The sequence below is a fragment of the Lissotriton helveticus genome, chromosome 12 (genome assembly GCF_964261635.1).
Source record: "Lissotriton helveticus chromosome 12, aLisHel1.1, whole genome shotgun sequence".
Taxonomy (NCBI): Eukaryota; Metazoa; Chordata; class Amphibia; order Caudata; family Salamandridae; genus Lissotriton; species Lissotriton helveticus.
In genome coordinates this window covers 764,971,229-764,989,967 of record NC_136073.1, presented here as the reverse complement: position 1 = coordinate 764,989,967, position 18,739 = coordinate 764,971,229, and the positions used below count along the sequence as shown (strand labels likewise).

The following is an 18,739-nucleotide window of genomic DNA, read 5'->3' as shown; positions in this document are numbered from 1 at the left end:
CCGCTTGCCTTTTGGGCCGTTCTACCCACTCTCTGTGGGATACGGTTGCGGCCGTGCTGCCAGTGCCCGGAGGAGGCCCGGGCGAAGCTCGCACAAGCCCTCGCGGAGGGACGAGACGCAGTGCGGTACTCCATACGATGTGGGCTGGATACCACGGACTCGCTGGGCAGGGCGATGTCAACGACGGTGGTGGTTAACCGCCACGCCTGGCTGAGGTCCGCCAACTTCTCGACTGATGTCCAGAACACCCTCATGGACATGCCGTTCGATGGCAGCCACCTCTTTGGTGGCAAGGCAGATCATGCGTTCGAACGCTTCAAGGACTCCAGGGCTACGGCCAAGTCCTTGGGCCTCTCTGGCCAGCGTCAGCAACAGTCTGCCTTTCGCTCCTTTCGTGGCCAAGGAAGGGGCGCCCATTCACGTCCTGCCAGCCACGGTCCACAGTCTAACATCCAGCGCGGCAGCGGACGTGGTAACCGCGTGGCGGTGCCAGGGGACAATGGCGAGGCCAGCCCACATCCACCCCGCAGCATCTGCCTCAAAGCCTTCCTAGTCCGAGCTTTCAGGCCCATTTGACGCCAGTGGGGGCCAGGGTTCGCCATCACCACCTCCACTGGCGCACCATCACATCGGACAGGTGGGTGCTGCAAATCCTCCGAAGGGGCTACTCCCTCCTCTTCGAGGCGACCCCCTCCAGCCATGCCACCACAGTAACACTGCGCATCGGGGGATCACTTGCAACTTCTGCAAGAGGACGTATCGGCCCTCTTGGCCAAGGGGGCCATCAAGCACGTTCCTGGGCCAGAATTAGGGTGTGGTTGCTATTCCCACTACTTTCTGGTTCCCAAGAAGGGCAAAGGGGGCCTACTCACTATCTTGGACCTGAGGAACGTCAACTGCTTCCTCCGGAAGGAGAAGTTCAAGATGCTGACTTTGGCTCAGGTCTTAGCTGCCCTAGACCATGGAGACTGGATGGTAGCGTTGGACTTGCAGGACGCTTATTTCCACATTACCGTCCTGCCGGCCTACCGGCGTTACCTGCCGTTCATGGTAGGCACGAGCACTTTCAGTTCACCATGCTCCCCTTTGGCCTTACCAGCGCCCCACGGGTGTTCACGAATGTGATGGCGGTGGTCGCAGCTCATCTGCGCAGATTAGGGGTGTCGGTCTTCCCCTATCTAGACGACTGGTTGTTGAAGGCGGGCTCGCCCCAGACAGTCGTCTGCCACCTTCAGACTACGGCCGACCTCCTGCACTTGCTGGGGTTTTCCATCAATGTGGCGAAGTCACACCTGTGTCCCTCTCAAAAGCTCCTCTTCATCGGAGCGTTTCTGGATTCGGCGCAGTTTCGGTTTTATCCTCCCGAACAGCGGGTTCGGGATATTCAGGCTCTGATTCCGATCTTTCAGCCTTTATCCCGGGTCTCGGTCAGGTTGGCGCTGCGGCTTCTGGGACTGTTTGCGTCCTGCATCCTTGTGGTGCATCGCGCCAGTGGCGGATGCGGGCTCTGCAGTGGGACCTGAAGTTTCAGTGGGCCCAGCATCAGGGCAACTTGTCCGACCACGTCCGGATCTTGGAGGGCACTGCGAGACAGTTGCAGTGGTGGCTCACGGACCGCAACTGGGTCAGCGGCAGATCCTTCTCCCTACCCCAACCGGAGCACATAGTTGTGACGGATGCGTCCCTCCTGGGCTGGGGGGGCTATATGGGAGAGGTCTAGGCGGGAGTGGTCCTGCAAGGCCTCTGGTCTCCGGCGGACTCCCGGCTCCACATCAACCTTCTGGAGCTGCGGGCGATCCGGCTTGCACTGAAGGCATTCCTTCCCTCTGTCCGGGGAAGTGTAGTGCAGGTGTTCACGGACAACACCACCGCCATGTGGTATTGCAACTAACAGGGTGGGGTGGGGTCGTGGACCCTTTGCCAGGAGGCTCTGCGCCTCTGGCAGTGGCTGGAACACCAGGGCGTCACCCTGGTGGTTCAACACCTGGCAGGTTCCCTGAACGCCAAGGCGAACAAACTCAACCGTCTGTGCATGATGGATAACGAATGGCGTCTGAACTCTGACGTGACGCAAGGCCTCTTTCGGCAGTGGGGAGAGCCTTGGTTAGATCTATTCTCCACAGAAGAGAACGCGCAATGTCATCAGTTCTGTGAGTTGGAATTTCCAAGGCGGCGCTCGCTCGGAGACGCTTTTCGTCACGTGTGGAGCTGCGGTCTATTGTACGCCTTTCTGCCTATACCACTTCTGCCCAGAGTGCTGAAGATCAGGCGCGACCGATCCCAAGTCATCCTTGTGGCTCCAAACTGGGCGCGAAGATACTGGTATCCCAAGCTACTCAGCATGTCAGTAGATTCCCCCGATTCGTCTACCTCTTCAGGAGGACCTTCTGTCGCAGCAGCAGGGAACGGTCCTCCACCCGAACCTGTCCAGTCTCCACCTCCATGCGTGAAGATTGAGCGGCGACAGTTGAGGACATTTTACTTGCCTCCTGAAGTATGCGATGTGATTCTGGCAGCCAGGCGTCTCTCCACAAAATCGGTATACGCCTGCAGGTGGAATAAGTTTGTGGCATGGTGCATAGCAAAGGCTGTGGATCCTCTTTCGCCCCCCTTTCAGAGGTTCTTCTCTTTCTTCTTTCTCTTGCACAGCATGGCTCTGCTCTGGGCACTATCAAGGGCTACCTCTCTGCCATTTCGGCCTTCTTAAGGCTTCCTGATCAGCCTTCTCTTTTCAAGTCCCCTCTTGTAAATAGATTCTTGAAGGGCATCACTCACATGTTTCTTCCTGTTCCTTTTGTGATGCCTCAGTGAGACTTGAACCTTGTTCTGACTTATTTGATGTGTGCTCCTTTCGAGCCACTTCACAATTGCCCTCTTAGTCTTCTGACTCTTAAGACTGTCTTCCTGGTTCCCATCACCTCTGCCAGGAGAGTGAGTGAGCTCTAGGCTCTTTCTTCTAAACCTCCTTTCCTTTCTGTCCATCCGGATAAGGTTGTTTTAAGAACGCGTCCCTCTTTCCTGCCCAAGGTAGTCACAGCCTTCCACATCGGGCAGTCTATCACCTTGCCCACCTCCTTTCTGCCTCCGCATCCCTCGAAAGAGGAAGAGAGGCTCCACCGTCTGGACCCAAAACGTGCTCTCTCATTCCATTTGTACCGCACACACCAGTTCCGGGTGGATTACCAGCTCTTTGTTGGTTACGTGGGTGCTGAGAAGGGACGGGGGGTGCACAAACGGACGATCTCTCGGTGGGTTGTCTTGTGCATCAAGGCTTGCTACTCATTGGCGAGAAAGGAGCCTCCTTTAGGGCTGAGGGCCCATTCCACTTTGGCCGCGGCTACTACTGCCCTGGGTCGGGGAGTCCCCTTGCAGGACATCTGTCAGGCAGCTACGTGGGCCTCGCTGCATACGTTTGCTAGACACTACTGCCTGGACAGCCAAGTCCGGAGACGTGGCTTCTTTGGCCGTTCCGTTCTCCAGGACTTTCTGGTGTGATCTTGGTTCGCAGACCCACCACCGGGGTTGGTATTGCTGGGGTATCTATTCTAAGGTAAGGAATCTAACTAACGTGTTTCTTTCAGATGAACAAGTTACTTCCCTTCGGTAACGATATATCTGTAAAAAAATGAGTTAGATTCCTTACCGCCCCACCCATCCTCCCTGTTCTGCGAACCGATATCTAGGGTTACGGTTTATCCCTTTCAGGGCCCTAGTTTCTTGGCACCAGTGTCGGTTTTTAATATGGCTCTGCGTTTCTGGCGTGGAAAAGCTGTGTATAAGAACTGACGTCAGCGCGCGAGGGCGGCGTCTTAAGTACTCCAACGTCATCCCGGCGCCAACGACGACTGATGCGGAGCCGCTGACGACGCCTACAGACGCGCAGGGGTACTGCTACGCAAAATTTTCCAGATCCAGTCTGATGCCTGGGGCTTATTCTAAGGTAAGGAATATAACTAACTAATGTTTCTTACGGATATATAGTTACCGAAGGTAAGTAACTTATTTGTTAGGGAACATGGCACACAGTGTGTGCCATGTCGTGTTTTCACTATTTAGAGCACCTTGTCACACAGCCTGCAGTGGCAGTTTGTCTGGGTTTGGTGCTTGGGTCTCTTACCCCCTTTTCTGAATCATTTTGTCCACCATAAGCGTGGAAGGGTATACTCAGATGTGAGTCCCTTGCTCATTGCACCATCAGGATTCAAGCAAGCCGGGCCGACGAGGCTGAAATGGCAGAAACCGGTCCCCGGAAGCTTGTTTCCTTCCCAGTACAAGAATTGGCTTGGTAGTTTGGTTTGCCCTGTTCCCATCATGCACTGGGACAGGAACAGACTAATTTGCATATAGCCAAGTTCTGAGCTGGGATGGTGCAGTGAGCTAAAAAACGGTGATGGATCAAGCCCTGATCTTTGGACTGGGTAAGAGTGGTCTGCTTAATTCAGGCACTCTGTTCATCACCACCCCCTTTTCTGAATCATTTTGTCCACCATAAGCGTGGAAGGGTATACTCAGATGTGAGTCCCTTGCTCATTGCACCATCAGGATTCAAGCAAGCCGGGCCGACGAGGCTGAAATGCCAGAAACCGGTCCCCGGTAGCTTGTTTCCTTCCCAGTATAAGAATTGGCTTGGTAGTTTGGTTTGCCCTGTTCCCGTCATGCACTGGGACAGGAACAGACTAATTTGCATATAGCCAAGTTCTGAGCTGGGATGGTGCAGTGAGCTAAAAAACGGTGATGGATCAAGCCCTGATCTTTGGACTGGGTAAGAGTGGTCTGCTTAATTCAGGCACTCTGTTCATCACCACCCCCTTTTTGAATCATTGGGTCTCTTAGAGTGGCACAATATATGCTGTAGCTCTTAATGACAGTCTTTAGTGCCTATGCCCTAGGTACCAGGGGTACCACTTACTAACGACTTATAGAGGTGCTAAAGGCCGCCTGGTCAACTGGGGATCAATTGACTAGTTAACTAGTGTTGGGCAAAGAGCACTGGGACCCTGCTTAGCAGAAACTCAGTTTCCCACACTACCTCCGCACTGAAGATTGATACTCCACTGCAAATAAGATTCTGTCACTTTTCTGTGGTTGACGTTCCAAATGAGTTCATACTTGGATATCTGCAAAGACATGTTAATTTGTTGCTTTATGATTTGCAAAGCATAGCATCTCACTTTACAATTTGAGATCAATTCAAAAAGGCAGTCAAGTCGGAGACTATTCTAGACTGTGTGGCTGAAGGGTCTGATACTGCTGAGGACATTGCAAGCTGGAATCCCTTTTATGGATCAGAAATAGTATGCATCTTACGTAGGTTTAGCATACTTCAGACCAGCCCAGGTCTGACTCCATCACAGCAGTAGTTCTGAGTTGGTTTTGAAACCTGGTTACACCAAGGTCTGCCTTCTGGAGGATAAGGGAGAAGATTAGACACTCTTGGAAGAAAGGGTAAATTCTAAAAAGGCAGCTATCAAACTGATGCCAGACCAGCCACGACCAAGAACACATCTCCAACATAGGCTACCCACTCTCTTGGAATTCACTGTGTCCGGGCATGTGCTGGATGATGGTTTCACTTCTGAACTAGTCTTTGAAGCGGCATTAACAGGTGCCTTACCACAGCCTACTACCTTTAAGCTATACAGCCTCTCACCTGTATTTCTCTAATTTAGGCAAGCAAATTTGGATGATCATGTGCAAAGCAAGGTACCTACCCAGCAGGTCTTCATTCTGCTTTAAATGGAAGATGTAAAGTTCTGTTTGCTGTGATCATTCTTCACCAGGACATGCCAAGAAGCAGAATTGCTGTTCCTAACCATTGAGTATGGCAAAGCAAACACTACTGTTGTTAGCCAAAAGAGCCTATTGCACTTGAGGGAGTAGGAAATGACTATTGTCTTATCGAGGTAGGAGTGCCAACGGTAGTAGACAAAGGAGTGCTGATGAGTCTGTTTTCTTTCTGCTCACAAAGCGGTTCCTTTTTTATTTGTTTACTCCCAAAGCTACTCCTGAGGGTACTGCAACACAAAACTGACCGTGCCATAGTAGCTGATTTCTTCAGTTTATGCAAAGTCAGAGATGCACTAGTTGGATGTATTGTCAAACTGGAAGCCTTCGTCTTCGAAGCAGCCATATAGGGTTTTGTGTGTTATCCAAGAAACTCATTGTAATCTGAGAATTTGCCCATTTGCTCCACACGAGACAAATTCCAAGTTGTTCTTATTCTATGGAGAGGGATCATGTTGGCTTTATTTCTCAGAGTAAAGCATAGCTTGGTATTGCTGCTATTTTAAGAGACTGTCTAACCTTTTTTTAAGGTTTAGGATGTATATGTAGAAATGAACGCACTCCAAATGCAAACTATCGGAACATCTGCTTGGAACAGGTTTTATAATTGAATGAAGTAATTTTTTTGTTAGGTGTGTCAGACATGGTGGAATAGTTATACTTTGCCAAAACGTTAAAAGAGAAAAATCTGGCTACTAATTCCCATTGGTGAAGAGTTTGCCAATGGTACAAGAAGGAAGCAATGTTGATTCCCTTCTGTATGGGCCCATTACATAAGGGACAATTTTTCTTTTTTTTTTTTTTCTTTTTTATAGCCTTTTCAAGCTGTATTGTATGTGGCTCAAATCGTAGATCTTCCGTTTTTTAACTATATATGTTAAATGCCAAATCATCCCGATTTTTGCTTCAGTTTAGGATAACTTAAAGCGCCATCTAACATGATGTACCTCTCAAAATGGATCATATTGGTTTTATGTAAACAGGATTTTGTAGATCTGTAACAGTATGCTAAAACTGGGTAAATGCTGAAGCTGAGATTGATGCATTAATTGGCAAGCCCACAGCTTTTCTTCCTAAATTAATACAATCTACAACATGCTCATTCTGTATAGCAATTCAGTGCGCACAATACCACTTTTGACACGTTTTCCTATACTTGATAGCTATTGTTGTGCATCGGAGGGTTACTAATCTGATCCAATGGCATGGCATTTGTGATGTTGAGAACGTTTGACTGCTCAGCAATCTAAACATTGTATGTATTTTGTGGTACAACATTTTGTTAGTGTGCTTCTTGTAGTAATTATGATACTTTTCACTTTTTTGAATAGGCAAAGCATACACAAGAGGGAAGTCAATCGTGGGGTGTTAATGGTGAGACCGGAGCACTGACTGACATGAAGGAACTAGGAATTTGGGAGCCCCTAGCAGTGAAACTACAAATCTACAAAACTGCAGTGGAAGTAAGGATAACAACCTGGTTTCCTCGTGGTCAAGATTTTTAATGTGTCATAAGACTGCTAACCAAATAAATGGAAGATTAACGTGGAAGTCATAATACTTAGCATGATAGATGTGATTTGAAAGCAAATCACATGACGTGGCACTGACAAAACTAAACTGGAAAGACATTTGCTGAGGCATTGATACTGCCTGGCTAACCTAACCATGCAAGGCACCCGAAAAGAATGGCTGTTAGTATTTTTTTCTCTATCTGGGATGGATGTGTTAAGGGGTGCTTCACTCGCCCAACCACGAAAGTAGTCCTGGGGGAGTAGCACACATCTTATAACATGTGCATACATTGTTCGCTACTATAGAGAAATTGTGTGTTCCAAGCATGTGTGGCTGTAGGTAAGCATGCTTTGCATACTCCTGCAATCTAATATTGGGCCCAGATGTGTGCAAGTTGTTTTTCTAAGAGTACGTCTTTAGAGTCACAAGGTAAAGTGAATCCTCCTCTTGGTAAAAGTGTGCATGTGCATTTACTTCATTGCTAGATTTACTTTCCGCCCTCTGATTCGGACGTGTATTACTGCTTTCCGGTTCAAGACAGTTTTGGACTCCTTTTGGTTCATATTTCACCCTTACCCTCTCGTTTCCACCTTTTGGGTTTTGAAATCTAGAAAACTATGGTAGAGTTTTAACAGCGGCCTTTCGCGCAGATCTTTCCATCCTATCGGTTCTACCTTAGAATACCCTTCTGATGGAACAGACTTCCATCCGCTTCTCTCCCAGGTACCACACAAAGTACCTGGGGACCGACCCTAATCCGGTCTGCAACCTGTGCTTGTCTCCTGACAACAAAGACTGCATGGTCTGCTGATCTTTTCAGTTAAAGGAAATTTTACAGGACCGAAGGGAATGTCGCAGGGAGATGCAGTGGAGAGTGGTCGAAGATCAGCCCGACCTCTTTGGACAACAGGATGTTGAAGAGGAGGAGGAACTCCATGAGTCCTCTGCGGTCAAGGAAGAGGCTTTTTCCGTCGATGATTCTGACTGACTTCGATTCAGATGCAGGACCTTCCAGCGTACCGTGAGTACTGACATTACCGCCTGCCACTGAAGAAACATCAGGCTCAGACTGAACATCAAGCTCACAGGTCACCAATGACAGCAGGCCATGATCCGCATTGAAAAACTGAGTCTGATGCTCCACCCTTGGGCTCTGCAACAAAATTCCACCTGAAGCTGATCACTAAGTGACTCTGCCGATCTTCCTCATCCTTAGCATTGACCACTAAGGCACCGAAACAGAAATCCAGCTTGACTTCGAAGATTTCCAAACTGACTCTGGTACTCCATTGGAGCCAATTCTCAACATATTGCAGGAACAAACGTTATCCCATCCAAAGGCAAATCCCTGTACAGCCTCACACTGGGCATAATTTGACCAAAATGGTTCTTGTACCATCAAAACGCCAACTTCCCTTCCAAGAGTCCATTGATCAACTGGTGTCATCCAAAAAGAAGAGGACTTACTAGGCCACCAGTCCCTTGCACCGTCTCACAGCAGCCTCACCTCCTCCTCCTCCTCCTCCTCCACCATTTATTCTTCCACCACCTTCACCAGGTCCCCCTCATTCAACAAGTGATTCATTAGATATTACTCCTCAACATTCACGCATTCATTTTCAGGTGAGCACAGGACGGGATGATACTTTTGATGGACCAAAGCCCTCTGACCCCTAGTCTGCCCGCGATATTGACTCTCCTGGGGACACTGATCCCTACCTGTACCCTGGACGGTAATCTCCTACTGATGACCCCACCTCTTATCAGGAGGTTATTGGCAGGGCTGCAACTTACTGTCGATGCCAATTCAAAAGGAGCCTATGGAAGAGTATTTCCTTTTTGAAACCCTTTCAACTACACAAAGGGCAACACAATCTCCATATGCTCATGGGTATGCTGAGACACAGCGAGACACCCACACATATATCTCTCTCCCCCTCTCTCTCTAATTACACATCCTGACAAGGAGAGTAAGCTCATCGATGCCTCTGACAAAAGAGTAGCTGTGCAGTCCGCCAATCACTGGCATATTGCTAACACTATGTAGATATTGGGCAGATATGATCGTGCCCACTGGGACGAAATGGTAGAGCACTTCCTGGAGGAGCATAAAGAGGGCAAGAGCATTTAGCTGAAATAAGACGATGATTTATAAAGCGCCTGGTTACACCACCCGGAGTGTACCCACGCTACTTTATTAAGCAAGCTGCCTTTGAATATCTCCATTAGATGCTACTCTGCAGACACTGCTGCAAGGGGCATAAATACCAGCGTTTTGTTGCATCCCATACAAATCTGGCAGCGCGTATCTGGCTTTAAGCCAGAGGTTCAACAAAACCTATTAAATGTCCCTTTTTGATAAGCAACACATTTTTGGCCCACAAGTTGAGCGGGCTCTGGAGAAGATGAAAAAGAGCAGAGGCTGCAAAATCCAAGGGTGCATTACAAACACAAAGTCCCTGTGGTACGTTTTGGCGCTCCTCGTATATGGTGGGCGCAAACACAACCTCTTCTGATGCTTCATCTCCCAGAGTCTAATACAGGGGCACCTACAGTGGCAACAACTCTAGAGGTAGAGGAAAAGGTGCTTCCCTGTCCGTGTGGTGCTGCACCCACCACAAAACAGTGATTCATTTCTCCTTCCCCAGATCATTCCACACCAGTCAGGGGCAGATTGCAACAGTTTCTCCCCATTTGCCGATCCATAACATTGGATCAGTGGTTGTAGGACGTAATCCAACATGGTTATTGTCTAGTGCTCGTCACCACACCGCAAAACATTCCATCTCACACTCACAGGCTCTCTGGCACACCAAACATTCCTCAAACAGGAAGTTCAAGCTCTAATTCTCAAAGGAGCTGTAGAACCCATTCCTCTGCAAAATCAGGGGTATACTCCTTGTACTTCCTAATCCTCTAGAATAACCAATCTTTACAGCTAATGAAGATCTGTGGCCCTTAAATCTATACATCCTATGGGAGCATTTCTATGTGATCTCTCTCCAAGTCGTGATTCCATTACTGCAACAAGTTGGCTCTTTCTCAAGCCTTAGACATAAAGGACGCCTATGTTCACATCTCTATACATCCAGCACATCGCAAATACCTCAGATTTGTGATTGCAGGCAAACATGATCCGTGAAAAGTTCTCCCGTTCAGGGTGACTACTGCACCTCGAGTATTCACCAAATGCCTAGCAGTAGTAGCAGCACTTATACGCACACAAAACATCCATGTATTCCCATATCGCGATGATTGGCTTATGAAAACCAGTACTCTAACACTGTGTCAACCACCCACTCAAAGTACCATAAACCTGCTATTTCAGCTGGGCTTCACCATCAGTTTAGAAAAATCTCCTCTTCCGCCTTTACAGATTCAACAGTATCTAGGGGCTATCCTAAACACACAACTAGGATTAGCCTATTCCAATACACTCAGGGTCCAAAATTTACAAACACTAATAACACAGTTCCAACCGAATCAACAATTGAACTTTCATGCACCTATTAAGAATTATGGCATCCTGCATCACCATAATCCCTCATGCACATTTACACATACGTTCGCTGCAGGAATGTGTAGCACAACAATAGTCTCAGTTACAGGGTCAGTTAGAGGATCTATTGTTGATAGACGCACTCGTCACTCTCTGCTGTGTTGGAATGCACAACACAGACAACCTGTTAAAAGGGTGGCCTTCCCTCGACCCAGTTTCCCACATCATCCTGACCACAGTCGCATCACTCAGACTGGGGTGCTCACTTACACAATCTCAGTCTACTATCTCTAGGACACCAAACATCAGGATCTCCACATCAACTACCAAGTGATTCAAGCTCTTCTTCACCTAGCATTGAAAGCCTTCCTACCTCACCTAAAAGGCAAGGTTGTCTTAGTCCAGACGGACAATATGACAGCAGTGTACAAAAACGGGGGAGGTCACACTTAATTATCGCGTGCATCTCAGATCATTCAGCGTTGTGCTCTACATCACACTGTTCATCTGTTATTTTGCCAACCACTCCACCCAGTGGGAACTCCATCCCAAAGTCCTCCTCCCTTACTTCCACAAGTGGGGGTTTCCACATGCCTTCCAAACACTGCCCACGCAAGGCTCCTTTTAGCACTGTTTCGTGGGGCATCCAAGACACCCAGGTCAGAATCCGCTACAACATTCGCCAGGCCATCGCATCAATAGCTGTCACTACAGGGATGGATTCTGAGGCAACAATAATAAATGTAGAGGTAAAAGAGCATCCCCAAAAGGACCCACTCCCTCAAAACAGTGATACCCTTTAGCTTCCCCTGATCACAAGACACCAGTCTGGGTAAGATTACAGGGGTTTCTGCCCCGTTGGTCAGAAATAACAATCGACTGATGGGTTCTAGACATCATACAGTGGGATATTGTCCTGAACTCATACAAACACCACCAAGCATTCCCCCTTGTCCACACAGATTATCAGAAGAACATTTGTGCCTCCTTCATGAAGAGGTACAAGCTCTTCTGGACAAAGGGGCCCTAGAACCAGTCCCACAGCAACAACACAGAAGGGGTGTATACTCGCTATACTTTCTTATCTCAAAGAAAGACTGCTCCCTCAGGTTTCTTCTCGATCTCTGGCCTCTCAACAAATACATTCTGTCAGAACACTTCCACATGGTGACTCTACAGAACTTCATACCACTATTGCAGAAAAACGTCATGAGAGCGCTGGATCTGAAGAATGCCTGCTTCCACATGCCCATCAACCCAGTGCATCAAAAATACCTCCAGTTTATGGTAAGTGGACAGCATTATCAATTCAAAGTACTTCGCTTTGATGTTACTACTGCACTGAGAATCTTCACTAAATGTGTGGCCGTGGTGGCCACTCTTCGGAGGAGCAGCATCCATGTGTTTCCTTAGAAGATTGGGTGTTCAAGGACATAACCCAGGAACTGTCTCGCTCACACCCACACCACGATAGCCACCCTGCAAAGCCAGGGTTTTCCCATCCATTTGACCAAGTACCATCTTGAACCTTTTCTGGGGATCTTCGATTCCTCTGTTGGAAAAGCTTACCCCAACCCAACCAGGGTTCAAGCTTTTCAAAACATGCTGTCTTTTTTCCACTCCGTTCGATAGGTAACAATAAACAAGCATTTACAATGCAATGGTCTCGGCAATATTATAGGTAGAGCTATTGGAATTGCTCATTATTTTTTTATCTTTTTTGTATCCCTAAATAAATGGCATTGTCATTTGTATTGGCATTAGCTTTGTTTTTTTGCATATGTGATACCTATTGCATTAGCAGAGAGAGAGTGAGGTAGTGAGAGAGAGTGAGGTAGATAGAGAGTGAGAGAGTGAAGTAGTAAAGAGTGAGGTAGTGAGGGAGAGGGATGTTGTGAGGTAGTGAGATAGAGAAAGAGGTAGTGAAAGAGAGTGAAAGTGAGTTAGTGAGATAGAAAGAGTGAGGTAGTGAGTTAGAGAAAGTGACGTTGTGAGCTAGAGAGTGGTAGTGAGAGAGTGAGGTAGTGATGTTTTGAGAGAGAGAAGTTGTGAGATAGTGAGAGTGGAATAGTGAGGTAGAGAGTTATGTAGTGAGAGATAGGTAGATAGAGAGTGAGGTAGTGAGAGACAGAGAAAGTGAGGTAGTGAAAGAGTGAGGTAGAGGGATGTTCTGAGGTAGTGAGATAGAAACAGTGAGTGAGTTTGTGAGGTAGTGAGAGAGAGAGAGTGAGGTAGTGAAAGAGAGTGAAAGTGACTTAGTGAGATAGAAAGAGAGTGAGGTAGATAGAGTGAGGTAGTGAGACAGAGAGTGAGGTAGTGAAAGAGTGAGTTAGTGATGGAGTGATTTTTGGTGGTAGGGAGATAGAAACAATGAGTGATGTTGTGACGTAGTGAGATGGAGAAGGATTGAGGTAGTGTAAGAGAGTGAAAGTGACTTAGTGACTTAGTGAGATAGAAAGAGAGAGAGTTAGTGAGATAGAGAGTGACGTAGTGAGTTGGAGAGAGAGAGTGAACTTGTGAGCTAGTGAGATAGAGAGTGAGTCAGCGAGAGAGTGTTGTAGTTATTTTTTGAGTGAGTGACTTGTGTTATAGTTAGGTAGTGAGAGTGATATCGAAATAGAGTGATGTTATGGAGAGAGTTAGTGAGAGAGAGAGTGAGATAGTTTTATAGATATAATTTGAGTAGTGATGTAGTTATTTTTGTTTTGTGGGAGAGTGGTAGATATAGAGTGAGGTAGTGAGAGAATGAGGTAGTGAGGGTGAGAGTTGTTGTGCTGTATTGAGATAGAAACAGAGCAATGTTGTGAAGTAGTGAGCTAGAGAGCGAGTGAGGTAGTGTATGAGAGAGTGAAAGAGTTAGTGTATTTGAGAGAGAGATAGAGAGAGAGTGCGGTAGTGAGATAGAGAGAGAGTGAAGTAGTGAGTTAGAGAGAGAGTGAAGTTGTGGGGTAGTGAGAGAGTGATGTAGTGAACTTTAGAGAGAGTGTGTCGTGATATAGTGAGAGAGATAGTGAGATAGAAATAGAGTGAGGTAGTATGTAGTGAGAGAGTGTTGTAGTGAATTTGAGAGAGCGTGTCGTGATATAGTGAGGCAGTGAGAGAGATAGTAATAGAGTGAGGTAGTGATGTAGAGAGTGAGGTAGTGAGATAGAGAGTGAAGTTGTGAAGTAGTGTGTTAGAGAGATAGTTATTGTGGTAGTGATATTGTGATGCTGTGAGAAAGAGGGAGTTGAGTAGTGAGGTAGAGATTGAGGTAGAGAGAGAGTGAATGAGAGATAGTGTAGTAGTGTGTGAGGTAGTTAGAGAGATAGTGAGTTAGTGAAAGAGAGAGTGAGGTAGTGAGAGAGAGAGAGAGTGAGGATAGCAATCCCCATGTCTGCAAGCTTGTCCAGCACATCCTGGAAGTCTAGGTTACGCCGGAACTTGGCTCGAGACAATTTTGGTACCCGACTTTGCATACCATACAGATTAAAGGGCCGGACAAATCCATTTCAGTCATAACTAATAACCATCGGCTAAAGAAAAAAGTCAGACAGCATTTCACATCACTACATAGAGGACGGGAACAGACAAATACTTTCAAATATTAACCAATAACGACCCTCAAAGAAAAAATAATCTGACAGCATTTCAACACCGCATACATATTAGAAGGTATAGCGAGCAAATACACGTTCACGTGTTTTGGTGAATGTGTTGCACCGGATGTAAAATTTGATCCTGTTGCAAGAAATGTTTTTAAAAAATTGATGTGTTTGGAACAAGTAGATTTCGCGAGCAACAAAGTGCGTTGATCAAATGTATGCCACTGATAATAGCAGGAGGCCTTTTTCCGGACGACAATGGCAGAAATGTGTAAGGCGCGCCTTATTCTGTTGGTTCAGTAGCTGCCCGGGAGGTCGCACAGCCCGACGGAGCTTAGGAAGCAAATCATCTCCTTGAAGGTTTTCCTCAGTTCTTGACTGCGGAGCGCGTAGATCAGGGGGTCGATGACTGAATTGCACATGATGAGGATGAGGTACACGTTGAAGTGCGACATGAAGCAGACGCAGTAAGGATTCTGTGGGCAGGAGATGTAGAAAACGAGATGGAGGAAGAAGGGCGCCCAGCACACCATGAACACCCCGAGGAGGATGGTCAACGTGTCGGCGCCCTTCATGTTGGCGCCCTGGCGGATGGTGCCGCTGCCGGGCAAGATGGCAATGCGTTTCATGTGCACGTAGAGGGACGTCATGAGCGCGAGCATGGTGAAGAACATGCCGATGAGACATATGATGACCACTGTGCTGTCCGAGTAGATGATGAACAAGATGCCTGAAACGGTGCACGCGGCCCAGATGCAAGAGATGATGATGACCGCCCGCTTCACCGTCACGATGTTGTGGTACTGTAGCGCGTAGAAGATGGTGAAGTACCTGTCTACCGCTTTGGAGAGCAGGCTGCAGATGGAGGCCAGCAGCGAGCTGCAGATCACTGAATCGAGCACGTTGTCGATGTTGACGGTGAAGTGGGGCGACCCCGACTCGGTGTTGTTCAGGAGTCTGATGACGATGGTCTCGGACCCGTTGGACACGCTCACGAGCATGTCCGCCACGGCGAGGCTGCAGATGAAGAAGTACATGGGCGAGTGGAGGTTCTTGTTCCTGGCGATCGCGATGATCACCGGGATATTTTCCAGCAAGCTCACTATGCCCAGGATCACAAACACCTCGGGGGACACAAACAGTTGCTCGTAGCACCCTTCGGAATAGTGACTTTCCGGCGGAGTCGTTAGTACCCCCTACATGCGTCCCGCGACTGTGATTCCTGAAGTGAAGAGACGGGGCGTCCCGTCATACAGAGAGGAGTTCATATTTCATCTAGTTGTAATCCTGTGAGGTGAGCGGGGTTTCGTGCTTAGCCCGGAGCTCTCGCGGCCAAAAGTAGAAAACAGCTAAGGTAGCCATCCAAATGATAGAATTCGCATTTAAAAAAAAAAAGCTTGGTGAGGCAAGTTACATGACTCAGAGTCCCGTTATCGTTTGGTCTTCCCTCCTACCTCTTAACTCTGATTGCAATCATCAGCTCAGCAGTAGCCCCCCTCAGCTGCACGCTCGCCATCCTGAAGGGTCTCACCGGCTGCACCTCCTTCTAGCGCCTCTGTGAGAATACAGTCCCCTCACTCGCACGGCCCCCGTCGTCTGCCTGGAAAGCGCTCTGCCAGCCAGCAGCGCGAGTCCACCACTTGAAGTGTACTGCCTGCAGAAAAATAAATGTAATGAGAATGACGTCCCACCTCAGCTTAATCTACCCTATCTGGAGAAGGGTCTGTCTGAGACTCGAAGATGGTTAGGCGCTAGCTGCCACAGGCGTATTAATCACACAGCTCACAGCAAGAAACTGGTTTTCAGACAAAGGCCCGGCTCCGGATTCTCCCCGAGCTCACCCACTCCCAGGATACCGACCTTCAGGAGATCCTGCAGCCGAGGCTTGCGCCGACGGGGACGGCGAGGCAGAACAGGCCGGCGTCTGGGCGCTCTTCTTGGCTGACTTCTTCTCCTTCATCCAGGGGAACTCTGCTGCCAGGGGCAGCCCCCCGGGCTGGGCCAGGGCCGGGTGCGGGGGCTGCTGGGCCCCTCCATTCAAGAGCCGCTTCTGGCCGCGGGCCCTGGGCTGGCTGCCGCTGCCACCGCCACTGCTGAGGTTGCCGTGGCCGCAGCTGGCGATGCTCTGCTCGAAGTTTGAAATGTCTCCAAAGCTGAGGAGGGAGCTGAGGCGGCGAATGGCGAAGCCAAGGAGGAGTAGCCGAGGCCGCGGGCCCTGGGCTGGCTGCCGCTGCCACCGCCGCTGCGGAGGTTGCCGTGGCCGCGGCTGGGGATGCTCTGCTCGAAGTTTGAAATGTCTCCAAAGCTGAGGAGGGAGCTGAGGCGGCGAATGGCGAAGCCAAGGAGGAGCAGCCGAGGCGCTCAAATACACGGAGGGCGGGAAACAGACAGGGGGAAGAAGGCACGGAGGGAAACAAACACGGGCTTACCTTCACTGCGAAGGATAGAAAATGGCGGACACAAGCTTCCGGATTTTGAGGATTTGTGGGCGTGGTTTTGCTGTCCTGAGTGGCGGACGACGTCACAGGGCTAAAGAATGCAAAAAATCACGCCCCCAAATCCGAAAAAGACGGGGCTTCTTTGGAGGGATGGCTCTCTCCTCCAATGGCTGGCCTCCGTTTAGGAAGCCAGCCAATGGTGGAGAGACAGGGCAGGGAGGCGGGTTCTGAAGCCCTACTGAACAACATTAAATCTCGGACTTCCGGTCTGCCGACCGGATATTACCGAGACCTAAAAATGTAATGCTCTTATTCGGGATGGTGGCATCTTGCATAGCAGAAGTCTCTCATGCCAGGCTTTACATGCACCTGTTACAAAAGTGCCTAACTGCACAGTAGTCAAGCGGAGGGTCCTCTACAAGATCTGGTGTGGGGCCACATTCATAGCTCCTTGCAGTGGTGGAATATATACAACTTATTGCAGGGGTGGCCCTTCCTGGGCCCTGTTTCTCAAGATACCATCATAATAGACTCCTCCCTCACAGGTTGGGGAGCACTCCTTAATCATCTCATGGTTCAGGGGCAGTGTAATCCTGCTGGACAAATTTGTCCTATCAATCAACTGGAGCTTCTAGCTATCCAGCTCGCGCTTAAGGCTTTTCACACCCTCATTCAGAACAGTCTTGATACGCACAGACAACACAACTGCCCTATTTTATTTACAGAAACAAGGGGGCACACATCAGCTGTCCAGACTAGCTCAGAGCATCTGGATGTGGGCAATCCATTGGAGTAATCTACTCATCCAGCACATTCCTGGAGTGTACAGCTATCTAGCAGACATGCTGAGCAGAATGCATCAACACATCTGAGTGGGAACTCCACCCCCAAGTATTACACATGTACTTTCACCGTTGGGGGGGTTTCCCTCAGATAGATAGATCTGTTCGTCACCACAGACAGCCACACCTGTGGTCTCTAAGCAATGCACTATGGACTAATTGGTCTGGAATATTTGCTTATACTTATCTTCCACTCCTACTGTTCGTGTTGAGAAGACTCCAACATCCCTCATTCATTTTGGTAGCACTAACCTAGGCACCTCATCCTTGGTAATCCATACTACTAGGACTCTCTAGTACCCCTCTAGAAGCTACCCACCAAGCCAGGCCTCCTACAAAACCAAGGCACTCTCAATTCCAAATTCTCAGAAACTCAGTCTTTCAATTTGACTTCAGAAGTCTTAGAATTTGGATACCTCAACCTACCAGAATTGTATATCTGATCTTAAAGAGGTGTGCCGACCCACCACCAGGTCCCATTAAGCACCCAAATAGAAAGGATTATGTTCTCTTCCAGGGGATCCTCATCATAGTCATAAGCACATGAATATTCCCGCCCATGCGTGGGACCCCGGAAACACATATCATATATGTGAAAAGCATATATGTAGTTCTACATATATATACATATATAAAAACATACAATGCAGCCTTCCTTAGACATGCTGAACAATGCTGCAAGAGAAGTCTTTGCACATAAATACATTCCAATAAAGCAGGGAGAAAGAAAGCCTTTGAAAACTGCTTTATTATACAGCAGAAAAGGTAGTCCTGCAAGGAAAGTGAAAACATTGTCAGCACATAGGCTGCATTGTAGAGAAAACAGCGTAGAAAGCTGAAAAGCTAACCCACATAAACAGTAACAATAAACTGGCACCGTGCCTTTAAGGCAGCCATGACCCCTAGCTCCCATCATGCCTCAGGGGTGACCGTTAGGTCAGTTGTTCTTTCCGGCTCCTTCTGACAGGACCCTGGTCTCTAAAGCTCTACTTCTTTCTGATTTTAGTCAGAAATTACTCTCACTTTTGAGGTGAAACCTTTTTACTTCGACGTTTTTCTGTGTTGATGTACTTTTCA

General features: G+C 48.3%; 1 protein-coding gene and 1 pseudogene across 1 annotated transcript in view; one reads left to right on the top strand and one right to left on the bottom strand.

Annotated features, from left to right (window-relative positions):
* The window catches only part of CCT3 (chaperonin containing TCP1 subunit 3), a 194,239-nt gene that overhangs the window by 157,780 nt on the left and 17,720 nt on the right, over positions 1-18,739 (top strand). The window contains exon 13 of the mRNA XM_078670260.1: positions 7,116-7,247. Coding sequence (XP_078526386.1) covers positions 7,116-7,247 — 132 coding nt within the window. The remainder of the gene's footprint in view (positions 1-7,115; positions 7,248-18,739) is intronic.
* Positions 14,679-15,650, bottom strand: LOC144798323 (melanocortin receptor 4-like; annotated as a pseudogene).